This window comes from Protopterus annectens, chromosome 4.part1 (assembly GCF_019279795.1).
Source record: "Protopterus annectens isolate FY-2018-M chromosome 4.part1, PAN1.0, whole genome shotgun sequence".
Taxonomy (NCBI): domain Eukaryota; kingdom Metazoa; phylum Chordata; order Ceratodontiformes; family Protopteridae; genus Protopterus; species Protopterus annectens.
This window is the reverse complement of record NC_056734.1, coordinates 849,808,990-849,831,375: the sequence shown is the minus strand read 5'-3', so window position 1 is coordinate 849,831,375 and position 22,386 is coordinate 849,808,990. Positions and strand designations below refer to the sequence as shown.

The following is a 22,386-nucleotide window of genomic DNA, read 5'->3' as shown; positions in this document are numbered from 1 at the left end:
CCGCCTCAATAATGTCTTTGGTTGCCACTCCTCGTAAGAAGGCTGTGGTAGTGGCTGTTGCCCTTGTAGAATGAGGTCTTATGTTCTGTGGAATTGGTTTTCCATGGAAGGAGTAACAGTATCGTATGCAATTTCCTATCCATTTGGAGATTGTCTGTTTGGAAATAGCTTTTCCTTCCCTTCCTGTTGCATAGGCTACAAAAGTTGGTCAGTCTTTCTGCTATTTTTGTTCTGTCCAAGTAGTAGCGTAGCTGTCTATGTACATCCAAGGTATGCAGTATTCTTTCCCCTCTGTTTTGTGGGTTGGGAAAGAAGGTAGGTAGGTGGATTGCCTGGTTTAAAGACACTCTGGATACCACCTTGGGCATAAATGTAGGATTAGTCCTCATGGACACTCTATCTTGGTGGAAGATTAGGAAGGGTTGCACTGCCATTAAGGCCTGTAGTTCTGAAACCCTCCTTGCTGAAGTAATTGCTAGTAGAAAAGCAGTTTTCCATGACAGGTGTTGTAGGTCTGCTGTTGCTGCTGGTTCAAAGGGTGCTAGTGTCAACTTTTCTAGCACAAAGTTTAAATCCCAAGCTGGTAATGGTGGTTTCCTTGGAGGTTTTACATTCTTGATTCCTCTGAGGAACTGCCTGAGCAAAGGGTGCGAAAAAACAGGTGGATCAAAGCTGTATTCTGCTGAAATAGCTGATGCATGTATCTTGATGGAGGAGTAGGACAGGCCTGAATGAAGAAGTTCGCCAGATACTCCAGAATGTTAGGCATATCTATGTTTGACACATCTTTTCCTCTTTCCGTACTCCAAATGACAAACCTTTTCCATTTTCCAGCATAGTTTCTTCTTGTTGAAGGTCTGCGTGCTTCAAGAATAATGTCTTTAACTCTTTGGGAAAGTTCTGGATTAGCTGCTGCTATGTGATGTTCCATGCAGTCAGTTGCAGCGTTTTAGGTTTGGATGTATGATGCTGTAGTTGTTCTGAGTTAACATCAAAGGCATCAGGGTATTGGCCACATATTGTTCGAGACATGCTCTTCAGTAGTGGGTACCAGTGTTGTCTTGGCCAGTTTGGAGCTATCAGGATTATCCTTGGACGTTCTTCCTTGATTTTAGTAGTACCTTGTGTATCAAAGGAAGAGGTGGGAATGCATATGCTGTTAGGCCTTTCCAGTTGAAGGAGAGTGAGTCCACTTTCCATGCTAGTGGGTGGAATGTCCTTGTGCAGAACTTTTTGAGCTGGTGATTGAGAGGTGATGCGAATAGGTCTATCTGTGGCATTCCCCATTTCTTTGAGATGGTCTTGAAGATGTCCGGGTGCAGCTTCCATTCGTGGGCATCCGAAGTGGTTCTGCTTAATATGTCTGCTAGAGTATTGTCTTTCCCCGGTACAAATATTGCCTGTAACTGAAGGTTGTAGCTGAGTGCCAGGGTCCACAGCTCCAAGGTCATTCTGCATAGGGGGTATGAATGAGTGCCTCCCTGTTTGTTGATGTACCACATGACTGTGGTGTTGTCTGTCCTTATCATCAACTGGCCCTCTTTGAGAAATGGTTTGAACTTTTGGATTGCCAGTTTTACTGCCAGCATTTCTTTTAGATTGATGTGCAGGTGAAGTTGATCCTGTGTCCACAATCCTTGCACGCATTTGTCCAGCATGTGGGCCCCCCATCCTAGGTCTGAAGCGTCTGTTGTGATGGTCTGGCTTGGTTGACATCTGCGAAAGGGTAGGCCTGGGTTTGACTGGCATGCCTGAGCCCACCATAGGAACTCCTGTTTTAAGCATGGAATTAGTGGGATTTCTGTTTCTAGACTGTGTCTGTGTTGGGACCATAAATTCTTTAGGTACCACTGTAGTTTCCTCATATGTAGTCTGGCAAATGGGACGAAAATTATGCATGATGCCATGAAGCCCAAGGCCAGCAGAACTTTTCTTGCTGTTAACTTGTTCAGTTTTGTTAGTGCCAAGAAGTAAAGAGGAAGCTCTTTTTGTTTTTCTGTAGTCAGGAATGCCATTTGTTGTACTGTGTCCAATTCCGCGCCCAAGAATGTCCTTGTTTGGGATGGTATCAGCCTTGACTTTTGTAAATTGACTGTGTATCCCAGTCCTTGTAGCAAGTAAATGACCCTTTGTAAATCTGTTGTCAGCTTGCTTTTGTTGTCCCCTTGTAGCAGGCAGTCGTCCAGGTATGGGTAAATTTGAATTCGCTGTAGGCTGCAATGGGCGATTACTGATGCCAGGCATTTTGTGAATACTCTGGGCAGTAGATAAGCCAAAGGGCAATGCTGAGAATTGATAGTGCTCTGATCCTGCAAGAAATCTGAGGTATCTTCTGCAGATTGGTCGAATGGGGACGTGCAGGTATGCCTCCTTGAGATCTAGAGTTACCAGCCAAGACTCCTTGCCCAGCATGGGAAGAAGTTGCTGTAGTGTCAGCATTTTGAATTTTGGGACAATGATGTATGTATTTAAGGTGGACAGGTCGAGAATTGGTCTCCAACTTTTTTCCTTTCTTGGAACCAGGAATAGTCTGGAATAGAACCCCTTTCCTTGTTCTGCTGTTGGCACTCTTTCCACAGCTCTCATGTTTGCTAACTCCATTATCTGGCGTAGAGCCTCTGTTTTTTGATTTGGAGGTAGATTTGGCATTCCTCTTTTGACTGGTAAGGTGTGGAAGTGAAACCAGTAACCTTGATCTATGGTTTGTAAAATCCACTTGTCTTTTGTTATGTAGTGCCAGTTCTTTGAAAATAAGGTTAACTTTCCGCCTAGAGGAGCTGCTATTTGTTCCCTGGTAGGCGGATTTAGGATTAAGTCACTGTGGTTGTGCTGATGTAGTGGCAGTGGCTGTGTCTGTGCCTCTGTTGTTGCCTTGCCACTGTCGTCCTCTGTAGGCACCTCCTCTGGATTGGTTTCTGCCTCTGGAACGTCTATTCCTGCCCCTTTGAAATTTTGTGGAGTCAGGAAAGGACCAATTTTGGCAGGCCAGTTCCTGCTAAACCTTGGGGGTTGAACCTGCAAGAAATCTTTAACAGTTTGAACAGATTTTGCCTTCTCTTCCATTTTCTTCATAACCTGCTGGGCAGGTGTACCAAACAAACTTGTCTTGTCCATAGGAGCATCTAGCAACTTAGCTTTAACATGATCCGGTAAAGCTTGTTCCCTTAGCCATGCATGCCTTCTTATCACTGTGCCTGTCATGGCTGATCTAAATGAAGCCTCCAGTGCATCATAGCCACATTTTAAGGAATGGTTGCTAACCTGTTGTATGTTATTTACCATCTCTAATACATATTTCTTATCAAGAGATTCATCAGTGGTTAGTTTTTTAGTTAACTGCTCAAGCATAAACTCTTGGTATTGTATATGTGAAACTGACAGTTTAAAGCTCTAGCTGAGAGAGTAGCTGAAGTGTAGACCTTTTTACCCCATCTGTCTAATGACCTTGCTTCCCTTTCAGAAGGAATAGGGTTTTTAGCTGTGGTCACGGCTACTGCCTTGGGACCCTGGGATATAGTTTCTGGGTCTGCAAGAGGGGCCTTGTAAAGGTGGTGATGAGTATCTGGCACCCTGTAAAATCTGTCTGGTTTGGCAGGGGCTGGAGGTAAAGAATCTGGAGCGGAGCAAACATCATTGAAAGCAACATCCACCACAGAGAGAACAGGAGGTATAGCTAAGGGCCTGTGCTGTGGGAGGTGCAGAAAGGTCCTAAGTCTTTTTCTGGAGTCTGAAAAATCCTGTTGCTGCCATTGGAACTGTTCTCGCATGGCATGCAAGGTTTCCCCAAAGGAGAATTCTTCTGGTGGGGAAGCAGCTGGAATGGATTCTTCAGCATCAGAATCTTCAAAATTGGAGAAGGGAGCCTCTGGCTGGTCAGTTATGTCTGATTCATCAGCAGAATCATCAGAAGACACTGGCTCAGGGGGCTCTGCCCTAGGTCTCTTCTCTGGGGGCTGAGAGGCCCTGTCTGGGTGAGATTGAGATCCTCTAATTAAAGAAATTAAATCTTCTGCCAAAGACAGCATTTGAGAACTAGAAGAGGGCCTGGATGTGGGGGGTTTAACAGGCACTGTTTTAGTAGTCTTGGCTGCTTTAGCCCTGGCGAAGGCCTTAATGGACATGGCTGCTGGAGGCCTAGCAGCACCACGTGCTGGGGTAGAGACATCCAAGGGGATTGTGTCTGATAAGTCAACCACCGTAGTGGGTAAAATTTCTGAGGACGATTCAATTTTTGTAGCAGGGGCCTCAGTTGTAAGAGTAGGTTCAGCTGTACTTAGATCAGCTTTCTCGGTTTCGGCCGAAACCGAGACACTCGCGGTTTGCTTTACCGTGGTTTCGGCCGAAACCGCGGACCGCGAGTGTCGGTCTTTATCTTTGCGTTTTTTGGTAGATTGGGTAGTCGGAGGATCCGACGGCATAATGTACGCAAAATCAGAACCGAAAAACTGTTCTGCAAACTCTGACCGACGCCTAAGCGTTCGTCGGTTGAAAGAGGCACAGGCCGAACAGGCTGCTACGTCGTGGGCTGGGCCTAAACAAGGCAGACAGTAAGAGTGGAAATCTTTATGAGGTATTTGTTTCCCACAGGTTAAACAATTGTTAACTTTTTCTGACATCGGCTGAGGCAAGAAAGAGTCCCCAACGGGGTACTTAGCTTTAGAAGTCTTCGAAGTAGTATTCGGTAGAAGTAATCTCTGGATCCGACCGACCGGCACTTGCGAACAGCTTCTGCTTCGGGCGCCACGCGGCAAGAAAGACTGAAGAAAATGGCGTCGGCTGATGCTTATATACCCGAAGACCAACAGAGATGACGTCGGGTGGAGTGCGACATCAGCCGAAGCCGGACCCGGACTTTGGAATCCGGCCGACTGCAGGGCTGCCTGACGACAGGACAACCCACTTGTTATGACTGCAGATGCATCCATGAAGGACATCACTGCTCTGCCCTCACCCAAAGTGTTTATGACAGTCACCTCAGCAGTGTTTCTGAAGTGGAGATGTTAGGGTTAGTTTCAACACTGCAACACAATACAACAAACAACAAATATATTAGAGCAGACAATCACTAATCACTAAATCATGGTTATCTAGTTGATAAAAATCATCCCCTAACCAGAAAGGTGAAAATAACTGATGGCCCAGTATCTAACTCAGGATATATTTATTTACTTATTATTTATTTCCAGTCTGATGACCAAGGAAGTCCATTCGGCCCAGAGAGCCTGATTTCAGTCGAGGCCCGAGGAGAAAAGCTCCATAATGCAAAATACAAGTACAATACAATTGCAAAAACAGTTATAATTTTGAGAACATGTTCACAATCACATGGTGGAACACACCAAACATTACAAGGTGATGAAATGGTTGGTGTCTATCGATAGGCATATCTAACCTCTTTCAGAGGGCATTGATGTGGATCTTTCAAAACCTCCTTGTAGATGTCCCTCTTCTCTTTCTTCAGCTGCAAAGTTTCTAAAAGTGGGCTAAGATACCGTTCTGCAACACCTGGTTTGCCTGTATTGGAACACTGAAGCAAATTCAATTTTTTCAGATATGAAGGGCAAAATCTATTACGAGAAGGAAAAGAAAATTTCAAGAAATGTGTCTCAGAGTGATCACAAGCATTACTGAAACAGTACAGCTAGTACTATACTAGAATTTACAAGTCCTGCATCATTTTTACTATTTTTTTAACTCCAGTTAATATTTACATGATTTGTTTTAACAGCTGCACATTACTCCCCAAACTGATATGGCAAATGGCTTTTTTTTTTCATAAACACTTTTATTTTATTTTCATTATAAACATATGTAAATGTACATATAACAAATACATTAAAACAATAACAAAACTATTTACAATATTTATCCATAATGAACACTCATTTTATCCATGAGACGTTATCAGTATTTGTTCAAAAGGGTTTCCAATTTTTGTCATGCTATTTTTTATGAGTAATGTTATGAGTTCAATAACAAATGTTTGCAGTTCTTTTTTACAAACAACCTTTGCTAAATTAATAAATTCTTTAAACATCAAATCTTGTTTGCTTTTCCATTTCAAAGTAATAACTTTTCTGGCAAATGCAAGAACTGACCAGAGTAACTGAATCTGAGATTTAGGTATTACATTAGGTATAGGAACACTGAATAGGATTAGTGAGTTAGAAATATGACAGTTATCAGACAATAAAGCCTTTCCAAAATATCTTGAGTCTTTCCAGTATTGAACAGCATTTCTACATTCAATGAACATGGGAATCCAGTTGGCCTGTAGTAATTCATCACATTTCCAACATTTACTTTCACTGTTTTTGAGTATAAGATTTTTTTTTTTTTATGTGGAGTACAGAAACTCCTATTCATAAATTTCCATGTATATAACCTCCAACATAATGAAGAAGAGGTACCATATGTAGATTTCAATAACAGTTTTTTGGATTCATCAGATATTTGTTCTCCATTAATCTTTACAAAGTAATTCCAAAACTCTGAGTCAAACTTAAGTGTGTCTTCTCTTAGCGTCTTACAGATATGCGAGATACTTAATTTTTGATCATCTGTCTTTTCAAGATACTTAATAAAACGCTGCATCAAATTAGGTATAGATTCAGTCTCTAGGTTGATTGATACTCTCATTTTGTTTTCTATAAACTGCTGTAATGAGTGTATAAACAACCATCTTGACTATTATCAAAATTACATAGAAGAGAGTTTAGTGATTTAATACTCTTATTTTCAATAAACTGATGCCAGAATATCAGGTTATTTTCCTTTAATTTTGCATCACACTGATGTTGAAAGAATCTAGGCAATCAGGGGAGTATGTTATAGGGAATATAAGAAATAGGAATTGTTTAATGTTGTAATTACAATCAATTATATTTTTAAATATTTGATTAATGCCATAAGAAAAACGATCAAACGTCTTATTCAACAAAATTCACGTAAAAGCCAGTGAACTCTACTTAGTCCGTATTGTTTCTTAAATTGATTTTCTATAGTTCTGACATCAATTATATGAATCTCATGTATTATTTTCCAGCCAGATATAAAGGTAGGTGAGATCCAATGTAATATTACATTAATTATAACTGATTTGGAATAAAGATCTAAGCTAGGGAATGCTATCCCAATTACTGTTCCAAGCTCTAATGTGCCATTTATATGCAATCCTAGGTTTTAAGGGGAGCCATAAAAATTTAAGTAGCTTAGAATCTATTTTTTAAATATGTTTTTGGGAGGGGGTAGTATCAATGATTGTATATAAAAAAAATTTTAGGTAAAAGTATCATTTTAATTAAAGAGAGTCTATCCTCCATTGTGAAGAACATTTTATTCCATCTTTTGATTAGTTCACAAATGGTGGTTATTAAATTATTGTAGTTTAGTTTAACAAATTCTTTCCATGTACTCTTTACACTAACACCCAAATATTCTAATATATCATTCTACCAATTAAACAGGCTATTGTCTCTTAGGTTTTTGTTGATCGTTTTGTTAATTAGTAATGTTTTGGATTTATTATGATTAAATTTAAGTCCTGAAATTCTTTCAAACTTGCTTTAAGGTATTTATAACATCATGGAAAGAACCATTAATATCACCCAACGTTAACAACATATTATCAGCAAATAATTGTATCTTAGGACAATAGTCCTTATTAACTTGAAAGCCTTTTATATTGTATAATTAGGTATAACAGCGAGACAACCAGGCACTCTTTTTCAACCATAAAAACATGCATTTATTCAAGTAAAAAACATCAACACTGGTAAGCGCTTTCACTAAAGAGCTTCATCAGACCATCTAACTAAAATCAATTATATCTCATTTTATACAGAAATCAAATTCCCATTGCCCAACCATATGCATGAATAATTAAAATACAATTTACTTAAAGGCATAGAATAATTATTAAAAAAAGAGCATCCTACTTATATTCAAAATCAGTCATATGCTATGAAAACATATAAAAACAGAACATGCTTGACATGAGTTCATACAAATGTATAAATAAGAGAAAAAAATGAAAAAGAGGAAGGATATACACTATTTGTGTATCTTTCTGCTTTTAAGTAGGGGATTTATAGAAGTCTTTTCGTTCAACCCTTTGCCTCCATCAGCTCTAAGGACTATAATCCAATTTGTTTCCCAACTTTCTGTAAAATTTCTTATGTCTCCTTCCCGAATATCTGGGTAAATCACCTCCAGGACTCTGAAATTAGATGTAGAACAATTGGCCACTTCTCGGAAGGTAAATTCTCTATCTACATCTGATGTGGTCTACCTGGCTGAATGTGAATGTTGCCATTCATTTTATGTTGGGAAGACCAATAGAGTTTTGAAAGATAGGATAAGAGAGCATACAAATAGCATTAGAATTAGATCTGAACATAATGCCGTCTCAAAACATGTTATGTCGACAGGAGATGCACATAAATTTAGTTTCAAGAAAAAAAAACACACTTCCTCCAAGCCCTCCTCACACTCAAGAATACAGACATTTGTGCAGTTACCGAGACATGGTTTAAAACTGCAGTGCAAGGTTTTAATGCCTTCCACACTTTTAGACCAGCAGCTGCACAGACAACAGTTAAAGGTGAAGGCATCTCAATATACATCAATAACAAGCAGACCTCTACTGTGGTCAGACAGGATGACATGGTAGAGTTCCTCCACATGCAGATCCTCACAGACAAAATCCCTTACCATATCCTAGCCAGTTACAGGTCACCCTCCATGTCCCAAAAAGCTCAAACTGCATACCTGGACCTACTGGATACACTTACCATCCAACCTAACACCCTACTCAAGGGAGACTTTAATTACCTCTCTATAGAGTGGGCATGTTACACATCCTCAAATCTACAGGCACAGACTCTTGGATTTCGTAAATACACACACCCTTGGCTGAATAGTGAATATGCCCACTAGGTTCAACATATGGGACCTCATACTTACAAATATGGAAGAAAGCTGCAGCCCACCACGTTTCATCCACCCAGGTAAAGTCATACCATAAAATTGCATCCTTCAAATCAAAACCATCTCTGTAACCCCAATAAAACCAGTAACAGTTACGAAATACTCCAAGACAAACTACATTTTATTAAGTGATAGTCTGTCAAACTTCAATTCCCCCCAAACCCCAAGAACACACTGGCCTAAGTTGAATTGCTCATAGAAACTCTGTACAAGCATGTCAATGGCTCAGAGGTCAAAGACAGAGGCTACCGTACCTTCCAGAATTAGTCCCAGAAACAAACCGCTCTTGTGGCATCCAAATTACAAAGGATATACAACAAAAGGGAACAAAGTATGGCAAAAACCAAGAGGAGTAAATCACATCAAAATAAAAACTCTGTTATCAAACTAAATAGGCAACTAAGAGGGCTAATTAGGTCAAAGCAAACTTTGAGGTTAAGATATCCTCCCAGGTGAAAGGCCATCATAAGGTCTTCTTCAGTTCTGCAAGATACATCAAGGGCAGCATACAGCAGTGAGCTGAACTAGTGGTTAATGGTGCCACATCCACAGTTCCTGGTGATATAGAAAACCTGTTAGCGGGACAAATTAATTTCCAACTTTACCCCATCCTACACCTTAACCCCCCCCCCCCAAGAAATGCCCTCAAACATAACCCTCCAACAAGAACTAGACAGCATGTATAGGCTGCGGTTCTTAAAGTAAAGAACACAGTCTCAGTGGGCCACAATAACATCCTGAGATGCCTACTACACAATCTAAAATATAACATATCAGGATCCCTAGAGTCACTATAACTACAGTCTTAAGACAGGCATTGTGCCTTGACATTCCAGGTCTGCAACAAACAGCCCCCTTCATGAGGGAGGACCTTCAACAGATCCTGGAAACTACAGACCCATTAGTCTGACTAGTCACATTTGCAAAGCCATGAAAAGAATTATCATGAAAATTATCAACAAGGATATAGGAGACGTCTAGACACTGGATCCATCTCAGTTTGGCTTTGTCATAGGAAGGCCATACTTACTGAACCTGTTGGCCTTCTTTGAAATAGTCACTAAGACAATGAATTAAGGGAAAGCAATGCACACTGCCTACCAAGATCTGTCTAAAGCATTTGATACAACACCCCACTCATGCACTGTCAACAAACTTACGGAATTGGACATAAACCCCTTTATAACATGCTGGATAGCTAGCTGGCTCAGGATTTGACTCAAAAGGTTAGGATCAGTAAGTCTACCTCCATAAAGAGGCCAGTTGTTAATGGAGTTCCTCAAGCCTCTGTGCTGTGCCTGCTCCTCTTTGGTATCTACTTCTCAAGAGGTCAAAACCAATGTCGAAGGCCACTGGCTGACCAAGTTAGCAGATGACTGTAAACTGGGAGCAGGCAATTAATTTCCCCAAGATAAGAACAACCTTCAGGAAAGGTCTAACACTGAAAAATGATTGGTGCCAAAGCCATGACTTAACTTAATGACAAAAAATGTGTTATAGTACCTTCTGAGATGTTATCCATCCAGGGTAGCTATGTCATCAATAAAACACCCCTAAAAGTTGATTCAGTAATCAGGGATCTTGGAACATGCATAGCCTTTGATCAACATGTGTCCATGGTAGTAAGAAAATACTTCTATGTTGCTCAAATTATAAGTAAGGGAATGCCACCTATGTCCAGAGAGATCATCATACTACTGTACTCAGTCATCATCAGACCCATCATAGAGTATAATGGCCCCTTTGGTATGTACCTGGCCAGACCAATGCAGCAACTGGAACTTCCACAAAAGGTTCTCACAAAAATAATATAGGGAGTAAACACAACATTTACACTGATCGCCTCAAGGCCCCGTCTCTTTACTAAGCATCATACAGACTACTGAGAGGTGATCTTTGCCTGGCATACAAGACAACCCTGGACCCTGTTTTGATGAACCTTTTTCACAGCTGTAAAACAAACAGCATCAGAATTACTAGATCAAAAGACATAAACATTGCTTGAGACAAAAACAGGACAAGTTGGAGAGACAGATATATTTCTCACAGAATTCCCATTCTGTGGAACATGATCTCCATCCATATGAAGCAGAGTTCCTCCCTAACCCTAGTTAAATGCAAGTAGGACAAATGGATGGATAATCGGAAAGTCACCTCTGGTCTGGTGCCTATGTCTCTGACTGACAGAAGCAGTCAGTAAATCACCACCCTACATAAATCAAATTTTTACAGATAACATTTGGGTTGCATGGCTAGGCTTATAAAAACCCTAGTGGTCGCTAGGTTCATAGGTGTATACTAGGTGACGTACACAATAGAAAGAGTACGGAGGTGTTTGGCTGTTCTTCAATCCTAAGTCTTCAATGCCTAAAATACAGACAGTACCAAGCACTTCCTACCGCTGTCAAGAAACAGAACATCAGACTAATTTCAGAGAGGCTAAATATTTAAGCTGAAAAATAAAAGAAACAATAGTCATTCTAATGTATCAGAAGTATGTAAAGTGGTGGTTCTATTTGCTGAAGTAGATGCCACATCCTTCCAATCACTGTTTTGTGCACTATGTAAAGTACAGTTGTGTACACTTACCATAAATGTAGATGTTCGAGTGTATTCACTGTTGCAGTCATTACATTTGAGTAATCTGGCAGGTTGCCCTCAGTCGGCCTGATTAACAAAGTCTTGGGTCCTGCATCGGTTGCTGTCCCATCTTCCATGACGTCAGGTCATCAGGGGTATAAAACATGCAGCCGACACCATTACATCAGTTTTTCTTGCCCCAGATGTCAGGTACCCCCCAAATGGGGAGCAAAATATATAAGTAATTAAAAACACTAAAATATACCTCCAAACAAAAGCAAATACACCAAAAAGGCTTTTAAGCATAGTAAAAGAAAGTAGAGGTACAGTAACAGAAAAACAGGGGGCTGGAGGGAGGGCAACCAGGACTACAACAGTGAATACACTTGAACATCTACATTTATGGTAAGTGTACACAACTGTACTATGGTCTTCGTTTTTCACTGTTGCAGTTATTACATTTGGGTAGATTCCCAAAGCTATAGTTGGGAAGATGGATTTATACAGCATTAGGATCAGCTATAAGGCCCTGCAAAACAGCAGTGGCAAAGCCAGCTCTGGATTTAGAGAAAATTGGTAAGTGATCATGCTTGGTGAAAGTATGAACTGAACTCCAGGTAGCAGCTTCTAGAATATCCCTGGTAGGAACACCTCTGAGAAAGGCTGTAGAAGTAGATACAGCCCTGGTGGAATGAGATCTGATCCCCTGGGGGAATAGGTTTTCCATGGTGCTTATAGCAGAAATGAATACAACGGCTTATCCATTTAGAAATGGTTTGCTTTGAAATAGCCTTCCCCCCTCTGCCGCTGGAGCAAATGCTACCAGCAGTTGTTCAGATTTTCTTCTAGATTTAGTCCTAAGTAGAATCTAAGTTGACTGTGTGCATCCAATGAATGCAGAATCCGCCCCCCCCCCCCTTGTTCTGTGGATTGGGAAAGAAAGTTGGCAAATGAATGGACTGATTAAGAGCCACACTGGATACCACCTTGGGCATGAAGGATGGATTGGTCCTGAGTGCCACCCTGTCCGCATGAAAGATGATGAAAGGCTCCACTGCCATAAGGGCCTGTAATTCAGATATCCTTCTAGCTGAAGTGATTGCTAAAAGGAAGGCTGTTTTCCAGGAAATACATTTTAAGTCTGCAGTAGCAGCTGGCTCGAAAGCAGGTAGAGTGAGTTTTTCCAATACAAAGTTAAGGTCCCAGGAAGGGGTTGGAGCTCTCCTAGTTGGTTTCAAGTTTCTGGCCCCTCTGAGATACTGCTTTAGCAAAGGATGAGAGAGGGGGGGGTGGTATGTGTTGTAATGAGCTAAAATGGCTGAGGCATGGATTTTTATGGAGAAAAAAGATAGGCCCTTGTGAAGCATCTCAGTTAAGTATTGCAGAATCTGAGGTAAATTGGGCACTGCTGTGCTCATCCCTTGAGACTGATTCCAGGCACAGAATCTTTTCCATTTGTCAGCATAAGATTTTCTAGTACTAGGTCTTCTCGCCTCCAAAATGACATCCATCACAGGTTTGCTGAGGGATGCTAAGGGGGAATTTAAATGATTAGCCAAGCTGCAAGATTCAATGTTTGGAGCTGAGGGTGCAGAATTTGGTTCTCCTGCTGAGACAGTAAGGAAGGTGTCTGAGGCAAGTGCCATGGAGAAATTTGTGACGCACTATGCAGGAGTGGGTACCAGTGTTAGAGAGGCCAGTCTGGAGCAATCAAAATCATTTTTGGTTTGTTCTGTTTGACTTTTAGTAGAACTTTACAGAGCAGAGGCAGAGGGGGAACGGCATAGACGGAGAGGTTTTTCCAGCTGAAGGACAGAGCATCCACTTTCCAGGCTTTTTTGTGAGGAGTTCTTGTGCAAAATTTGTTCAACTGGTAGTTCTGGGGTGAGGCAAAAAGATCTATGTCTGGGCTCCCCCATTTGCGTGTCAACATGTTGAAAGTCCGTGGTTCAAGTTTCTATTCGTGTGGGTCCATGAGATTTCTGCTTAGTTCGTCTGCCAGAGTATTCAGCTTTCCTGGCAGGAATTGAGCTTGTAGTTGTACTTGGTAGCTCAAGGCCATGTTCCACAATGCCATGACTAGTCTGCAGAGCGGGTAGGAATGTGTACACCCCTGCTTGTTTATGTACTACATAACCGTGGTGGTGTCCGTCTTTACCATTAGTGGTCCTGGATGAAGGTAGGCCTTGAAGGCTGTTAGTGCATTCTGTACAGCTAGCATTTCTTTTTGATTGATATGAAGGTGCATTTGATTTGGGCTCCATTTGCCCTGAATGCACTTCCCTGCCAGATGAGCCCCCCATGCATAGTCTGATGAGTCTGTAGTTAGGGTTTGGGCAGTAGAGGGTGGTGTGAATGGCAGTCCCTTGTTTTGGTGGCAGACCTCTGTCCACCATAGGAACTCTAGGCGCAAGTAAGGTATGATAGGAATCATTGTTTCCAGGCTGTGACAATGTTGACTCCATAAACTTTTTAAGTACCACTGAAGTTTCCTCATATGCAGTCTTGCATATGGAATTAGAATAATGCAGGAGGCCATGAACGCAAGGCTTGCAGAATTTGTCTTGCAGATAGCAGGGTTTTTGTGGCCACCTGTTTGAAGTAAAACACCAAATGAACTTGCTTTTCTGGCATAAGGAAAGCCATCTGGGCTATTGTATTCAAGCTTGCACCCAGGAATCTATTTTTTTGAGAGGGTACCAGTTGTGATTTCTTTTCGTTTATGGTGTACCCTAGACAAGTTAGAACCATTTTTACAAATGCCAGATGTTTTAGAAGAATTGCCTGGTTTTCTGCTTGAATTAGACAATCGTCCAGGTATGGATATATTTGAATATTTCTTTGCCTGCAAAATGCAATTACTGGAGCCAGGCACTTTGTGAATACCCTGGGCACAGTAGACAAGCCAAAGGGCAGTGCAGAGAACTGATAATGCAAGAAGTCTGCTTTGAAGCGTAGGTATCTTCTGCAAGATTCCCTGATTGGGATATGCAGGAAAGCCTCTTTTAAATCTAGAGCTGCCAACCAGGCATCCTTGCCTAGCATAGGAAGTAAATGGTGAAGAGTCAGCATCTTGAATTTTGAAATGTCCAGAAAGGTGTTTAAAGTAGACAGGTCCAGAATTGGACGCCATGATTTGTCTTTTCTGGGTACCAGGAAAAGTCTGGAATAGAAAACTTGTCCCTTTTCCTCTTCTGGTACTAGCTGAATAGCCCCCATGTTTAGGACTTGTTTCTGAGCTTCTGCCCATTGATTTGGGGGCAGGTCTGGCCACCCGTTTGGAATTGGCAACATGTGGAAATGAAATCTGTACCCCTGGGACACTGTATTTAAAAGCCATTTGTCCTGGGTTATAAGTTGCCAGTTTTTTGCATGAAGAGCCAGTTTTCCCCCCAAAGGGGTGGCTGAAAAGTAAGTCCTTGGTAATTTTAAAGGAAAGTCATTGAGACTGTTTACCGTAGGGTGGTGTCTTGTTATTTCCAGATTTGGAAGTGGAAGCACCCCATTGCTTAGTTCTGAAAATCCATTGGGACTGAAACCTGGTGCTTTTGGAGTGTCTGGGTTTGGCGTGAGTGGCTCTGGAAGGAGCTGGAAAGGACCAGTTCTTAGTAGGCCAGTGCCTATTAAATCTTGGCGGTTGTATTTGTAAGAAATCTTTCACAGTTTGCATAGCTTTAGCTTTATCTTCCATATTTTTTTAGAACTTCTTCAGCCTTACTGCCAAACAGACGGTCCTGCTGCAAAGGCGCATTCAACAGTTTTGCTTTAACATGATCAGGCAAAGATTGCTCCTTAAGCCAAGCATGCCTTCTAAGCACAGACCCAGTAACAGCAGCCCTGAAAGAGGCCTCCAAAGAATCAAAACCACATTGCAAAGTGTGTTTTACAACTTGTTTAGCTAAATACAATAAATCCTGAAAATCCTTATTCTCCACACAGTCAGAAATCAACATCATTTTCTGTTTAAGCAGTCCCATGATATGCTGTTGATATTTTAGCATATGGAATTGACAGTTTAAAGCCCTGATTGCCAAGGTTGCAGAAGTATAAACCTTTTTACCCCATGTATCAAAGCTCCCTGGAGTCTCTATCAGAAGGGGTATGATTTTTAGCAGTAGAAGCCTTAATGCCCTTGGGCCCCTGAGAAATGGTTTCAGGGTCCACAACAGGATTTTTGAAAAGGAATTTGTGGGACTCATGAACCCTGTAGTAGTATCTGTCTGGTTTATTAGGGGCTGGAGGCAGTGAATCAGGAGCCATACTGGATTCCGAAAACACATCAACAATGTCCAGTACAGGAGGTATAGCTAAAAAGGCCTATGCGGAGGAGGAAGAAGGAAATTCCTAAGCCTCTTTTTGGATTCTGAAAAATCCTGACTTTCCCAGTGGAAAATGCTCCCGTAAGGTATGTAAAGTTTCCCCAAAAGATAAATCCTCAGGGGGTGATGCAGTGGGAATGGAACTCTCTGCATCAGAGTCCTCCTAAGCAGGTATGGACAAATCCAAGTCATTAGAAGAGTCCTGTTCAAAAGATTCATTGTCAAGTTCAGCCCTAGACCTCTTGGGGGGGGGGTGACTACCCCTGATTAGAGTAATTAAATCTTCAGCCATTTTGATCATTTGTTTTTTAGGCATAGGGGCCTGAACATGTGGCCTGGGCGTCGGTTTTTTAGACATAGATCGAGATTTAGGCCTTAGCACTGAAGGTGGAGTCGGTTTAATATGCAAGTCTGTAGGCCTGAATACACCCTCAGAAGCCGGTGCCTGCACAGCGGCTGAGGACCCATCCAAGGCAGAGACATCCGCGAGTTCCAAAGGTGAAGCATCTCGCGGCATTCCGGACTCTGAATGGGTCTCAGTAGAGGCCTGAGATTCAGAAGTAGCGGGTATCAGGGGCTGCAAAAGCGCCTCACTGAGTACCGGCGAACTAGCGACTGGCTTAGGAGATGCGTCGGCAGTTTTGGGTCTTAGCAGCCTGTCTCTGTCTTTTTCTTTGTATTTTTTTGGTATTCCGGTAGTCGGATGGTTAACCAACGTCATTTCTGGATAATTAAACCGAGAACCAAAATATTTAAAAGCAAAAATGTACCGACGACGGATAGTGCGCCGATTAAATAAAGCACAAAACCGACAGCAAGGTACATCGTGGTCAGGGCCTAGGCAAGGAATACAGTACAAATGAAAATCTTTATGAGATATTTGCTTCCCACAAGTAATACAATTATTAACTTTAACTGACATCGATAAGGAGCAAGAAAAAGTTTCCGCAATGGGGTACTTAGCTTTTAGTTGAAGACTTCGGTACTGAAACTCGAAAACGAAGATTTCAGGAGTCGGCCGACCGGCACTTGCGAACTGCTTCTGCTTCGGGCATTGCAAGGCAAGAAAGACTGATGTAATGGCGTCGGCTGCATGTTTTATACCTCTGATGACCTGACGTCATGGAAGAAGGGACAGCAACCGACACGAAGATCATCAAATCCATTCAATCACTTTAGTATCATCAACTCAAGAATTTGTCAGGAAACACCAGCAAAATGCACACCGATCTTGTATAACTATAACAAGCATTTGGGTCATTGTAAGCAAAAAGCTCATTTTTCCTGATTCAGAAAAATACTTTTCAAATATGTATGGTTTCACACCAACGACTCAGCCAGACAGTTCTTAAAAAATATATAAAAAATACTGTCCACGAATTTCAGGTAATGAGGTCTAGCAAGTAACATATGCCTCACAGAATGGCAAAATATCTTATAATATAAAATAGAAAGTCTATATTATTTATATTCAATTAACTTTATTTTATTTTTTTATTTATACTTTGCTGACCAGGTGAGTCCCACTAGGCTAGTAGCCTCTTTTCAGGGAGACCAGAGGTGGTATATATACTGCTAGGGGGAATTTGGCCAGGGCATAGAGGAGCTTCCTCAACTCTTGTCAGTAGGTGACGTGCGATCTTTTACATCCACTTGAGCTACTACCAACTCAGACAAATGACGCACTGGTTTAACATCTCATCTGAAGGACAACACATTCATAAGTGCAGCACCCCTCTCATATGCACCCATAGCCTTCTGCACTAAAGGTGAATGTGCTAGCTGTTGTGCCACTGACACTTAGTAGTTAGCTATTATATTTATTTATCTGAATGTGTTTACTGGGGCAAAACACTGATCAAATCTAACCAATTTCAATCTCAGCCCATGGTCAAAAACTGACCAAACAGAGAAAATAGACAAAAGTATGACAACAACTAACATTAAAACAGTACAACAGTAGATGAGTGCTTTGGATACATAGTAAATCCAAAGTATTAATTTACAATACATACACAAGTTTCAAAACATGTTAGAAATTACAGTAAAATAAAAAAAGAGACGTGAAAAGGAGCAAAAAATCTTAATGGTAGAATTAGACTGGAGAAGAGTTAAAGAATAGTTAAATGATGTGACTTTAGGGGTACCAGGTACATTACAATTGGTTAACTAATTTTTGGCATGAGTGGTTAACTATTTTTTGGCACTTTTTAACTCTTTAGAATGTTTTAACTGTTCAGAGTTGAATAAAACAATAACTGAATTCAGTTCAGAGCACATTTTGAATAAAATGCATTTATGTAAATGGTATTTGCTTTAATACTGCTACACACTCAAGTGTGTTAGCTTTTAGTGCTGTTTTAACTGATTTTCTGTACTAAAAAAAATAAACAAACATTCTAAGCTTGTTTCCTTACTTTCTGTGTTGGAGGGTAAGCACTAGCCTATCTACCACAAGAGGAGTGTTTTCTGGCCCAGAAATTGAAGTTCATTGGCCATTTGGGCAGTCTTTCCATCTCTTTCAACTTTCTGGTTGAAAAACCCGCGTTTGCACTTGTTTCCCGCCTTTCCTGTAACTAACGAGTCCAGATACTGATTTGCTGTATCCAGGGCTGTTTGTAAGCTTCTGAGCGGTGCCAAAGTCTGCTCTTCAATTTTCCCTTAGCTCTGCTAATTCTCTCCTTCCTGCACTTTTACTAACTTGTTATTCTAGCACTTTACCAGATTTCTTGCAGCAATTATTGTAGCACACAAAAGTGCTACCAGCACTAAACGTTCTACAAGGATAAATTTCCAGTACTTATTATTAATGCCCACCCCTCCAGGCATGTCAAAAGGTCAGTTCCCTGTGAACTTGGGCATCCTGAGGCAATGTACCATCTGCCTCATGTGCACTGACAACCCTCTCCTCTTACCACCCAACACTCAAGACTTGTGAGAGATGCACTTATACATTCAAACTAAGTCATGCACTCTACGGCCAAGACCAGAATAGCTGGTCAAGAGGAGAAGGTCAACTCTTGCACCACGCCGCATGGAACACATAGCCCTCCAGAACACACACTAGGCATTGCCTTCACATAAAAACACAAACCGCACACCCACCTTCGCAGAGGCTCTCAATAAAAATCTACCTAAATAGTAGAGACCTCCAAAGCAGAAATGCACTCGACAACCACAACACAACACTAATCATGAGACACATAACTCTCCTAAAGAGTGTGCCACCCAACCAAAGCCCCTAAGGCAAAACAGCATGCCAAACAGACTAGCCATAGGTGACTTGATAATGAGGCACACTGATGTCCCACTCACTAGGATGAATAAGGAGAAAGTAACAGTCAGCTGCCTGTCGACGCCAGGATCCACCACATAACGCATGTACTCAGGTCCCTCAACAACAGGTACAAATATGACTCTGTCATTGGACATGTGGGTGTGAATGACCTGAGACGTACCTCCATGGACTACATGAAAAAAAGACATGGAGGAGCTCTCGGATTATGTAGCCCAGGCGGGTATGACACTAGCCCTGAGCAGCATCCTACCATCACCCAGAATGATACCACAGTAAAAGAAGAAAATGACTGACTTAAACAATTGGCTAAGTTTCTGGTGTCATTCTATGGGGATCCAGTATCTGTCTACCTGGGATGACCTGACTGACAGACCTCGATGCTTTGCCAGAGATGACCTGCATCTGTCACCCTTGGGCTTGCGGATACTAGCCAAGGCTCTTGTCACCCCCTATAGTGTCTTTTTTAAGCTGTGTTCCAAAGAGCAAATTATCACTGTAACAGCTACAAACAAATGCAATCTGAGGGTCATACTGTTCAATGATAAAAGTCTAAATCTCAAAATGCATTTGCTCAAAGCACTCCTTAAAATGGAGATCATCAATATTTGTGCTGTAACAGACACCTGGTTCAAGGCAGCAGAAAGCACCCCTGTGCAATACCAGGCTATAACTCATTCCACACCTTTCAGCCCCAAAACTTGGACCGAAGCTCCAAAGGCGATGTGTTTCCATATTCATAAAGGATGCGCACACCTCCAGACTGATAGCCCAACATAAAACATCTGAGATACTTCAGGTGCAGCTAACATTGGGTAAGACAGTGATTCAGGTCACAGCCTGCTATAGGTCCCCAACTATGTCCCAAGACTCACACTCCATGTTCCAACCTAACACTGTCATACTAGGTGATTTCAACTACCACTCCATTAACTGGGAAAATTACTCATGTACCAGTACGATTCCTGGAATTTATTAATTCCAATGTCCTGGACAGGCTCGTTCTTACCCCCACTAGAGGTAGTAACATCCTTGACCTGGTCATTACTAACATGGGCAACCACTGCTCTACACCAATAGTCAACTCCTCCTTAGTTAGATCCGACCACAAACTAATCACCTTGGAAATCCACATTCCACCCACCCCCCGCAAAGGTAACCACCATGAAAAACTTCTCCAAAGCTAACTTTGGGCATCTAAAAACAGAGGTGGCTAACTTCACAGCACCCATGCAAATGGAGAATAGTTGCATGCCCGCCGAATCATACAGCAATGCACTGTACGAATACGTACACAAATGCATGGATCTTGCCATAACCAAAAGAACCAAAACACTCTCCTTCAAAAAAAAGGAAGCCAATCTGGTGGTCCCCTGCCATAAACAAACTTTACAACAGGAGGAGAAAACTGATGCGGAAGAAGGTGAAGTCCCAAAACTGGAAAAACTCCCTTATCAGCCTCAACAAAAAGATGAGATACCTTATCAAATCCTCTAAAGCTAGCTATGAAAACAGAACTGCAGCAGAAAGTAAAGGCAACCACAAGGCCTTCTATAGTTATGTAAAGAATCTCCACGGCAATACTCAGATTTGCTCTGAGCTACTGCACAATGGTACCTCCTATACCGAGCCAACAGATATTGCCAATATACTGGCCGACAGATTCAGTGCCACTTTGCCCCCCCCCCCCTCAAAGTACCAGCCACAATACCAGTAGATTGCCAGGCACCCAGTATTACTGCTGCACAGGTTAAAATATCACTGTCCGAGGCCAAGAATACAGCTTCTGTGGGACCTGACAATATCCCTGGCTGTGTTCTATATGAACTACACGGTGAACTGGCACCTCCCCTGTGTGCCCTGTTCAATCACAGCCTCACCTCAGGCTTTGTCCCTACTGAATGGTGCACTGCTACAGTCACCCTCTTCACAAAGGAGGAGGAGCGACTACAGACCCTAGGAACTATCATCCCATTAGCCTGACGAGTCTGATATGCAAAGCTATGGAACGCATCATCATGGACCTAGTAAACCAGGATATAGGGAATCTTCAGACTAAACAAAATCCAACTATTCTCTGTCTTGACTTACAAAGCCATGTCTGACCCAGCTCTGTTAGAAATGCTACAGCTAAAGAAATCCCAATCCCTCCGCACCACACGCTCCAGAGACCTCAACCTCATTACCACAATCAACAGAACATGCTTGAGGGACAGGTTTATAACCCATAGACTGCCCATACTATGGAATAGACTTCCCATACATGTCAAGCAGAGCACCTCACTGGCCCTCTTCAAGAAAAATCTTGATGAGTGGATGGGAAATAGAATATTCACCCTAGGGTTCACTCCAGTGGCTTTACTCGACAGAGGCACTGGGAACTAAGGTTGGGTGACATGATGCCAGGGGTAATCCTATGGGCTAGTCTTGCAAAGGCTCAAGGGCCATTAGCCTAGTACACACCTATGAACCTATAAATGCGATTTTAGTAGAGAAACAGAACTTGGAATAAGAGGATAAGTCTTTAACTTCAAGTGAGATGGATTCTCATAATCTGTCCCTGAGATCCGAGATCTGAGAATTTTGAGATAGCACATAATCTATGTTCCTATTAATAATTATAAAATTATCTTAGCTTCTTTAATTATCCAAGGCTTGCCATAAAAGTTATGCCACTGAAGCAACAAAATTTGTGCAACCATACTCTAAAATGAGGTCAGGTAACAATATAAAGAGGAGCCATACCTTTTCTATATATTTATTAACTTTAACCACTGACACAGCTCATACATATGGATAACAGAACAAACAAGGCATTTCTCACTTCCTTGTTACCCCTCTTAAAAGTAGATATTTTTGAAGGCTGTAGGATTAATCATTTTCAGTGAATACCTGCAGATCTAATTCATCTGCACTAGTGCAGGCTGACAGTGAGAGGCATAAAGTACAGTTGTGTAAGCAAACTTATCATAAGAGTAGATGTTCAAATGATCACTGCTGCAATAGACTTAGCTATATGGGTTACATCCTGCCAAGGATATAACAGCCATCCAGCTTCCAAAGTTTCAAGGCATCTTTCACCCCTAAACTATCAGGCAGCTCAAGCTGAATCGACTAAAAAACCAAGTTTGGGCACAAAGCCCTTCAGAGCTTTCCTGCCAAAGACAAAGAGGGAGGCTGAGCTCTGAAATGACAAAGTTAGGG

At 41.7% G+C, this 22,386-nt stretch overlaps 1 protein-coding gene across 1 annotated transcript in view; it reads right to left on the bottom strand.

The window, feature by feature from the left end:
* Positions 1-22,386, bottom strand: part of CTC1 (CST telomere replication complex component 1) — a 1,463,250-nt gene that overhangs the window by 898,373 nt on the left and 542,491 nt on the right. Inside the window, exon 9 of the mRNA XM_044070869.1 lies at positions 5,393-5,567. Within this exon, the coding sequence (XP_043926804.1) occupies positions 5,393-5,567 (175 nt within the window). The remainder of the gene's footprint in view (positions 1-5,392; positions 5,568-22,386) is intronic.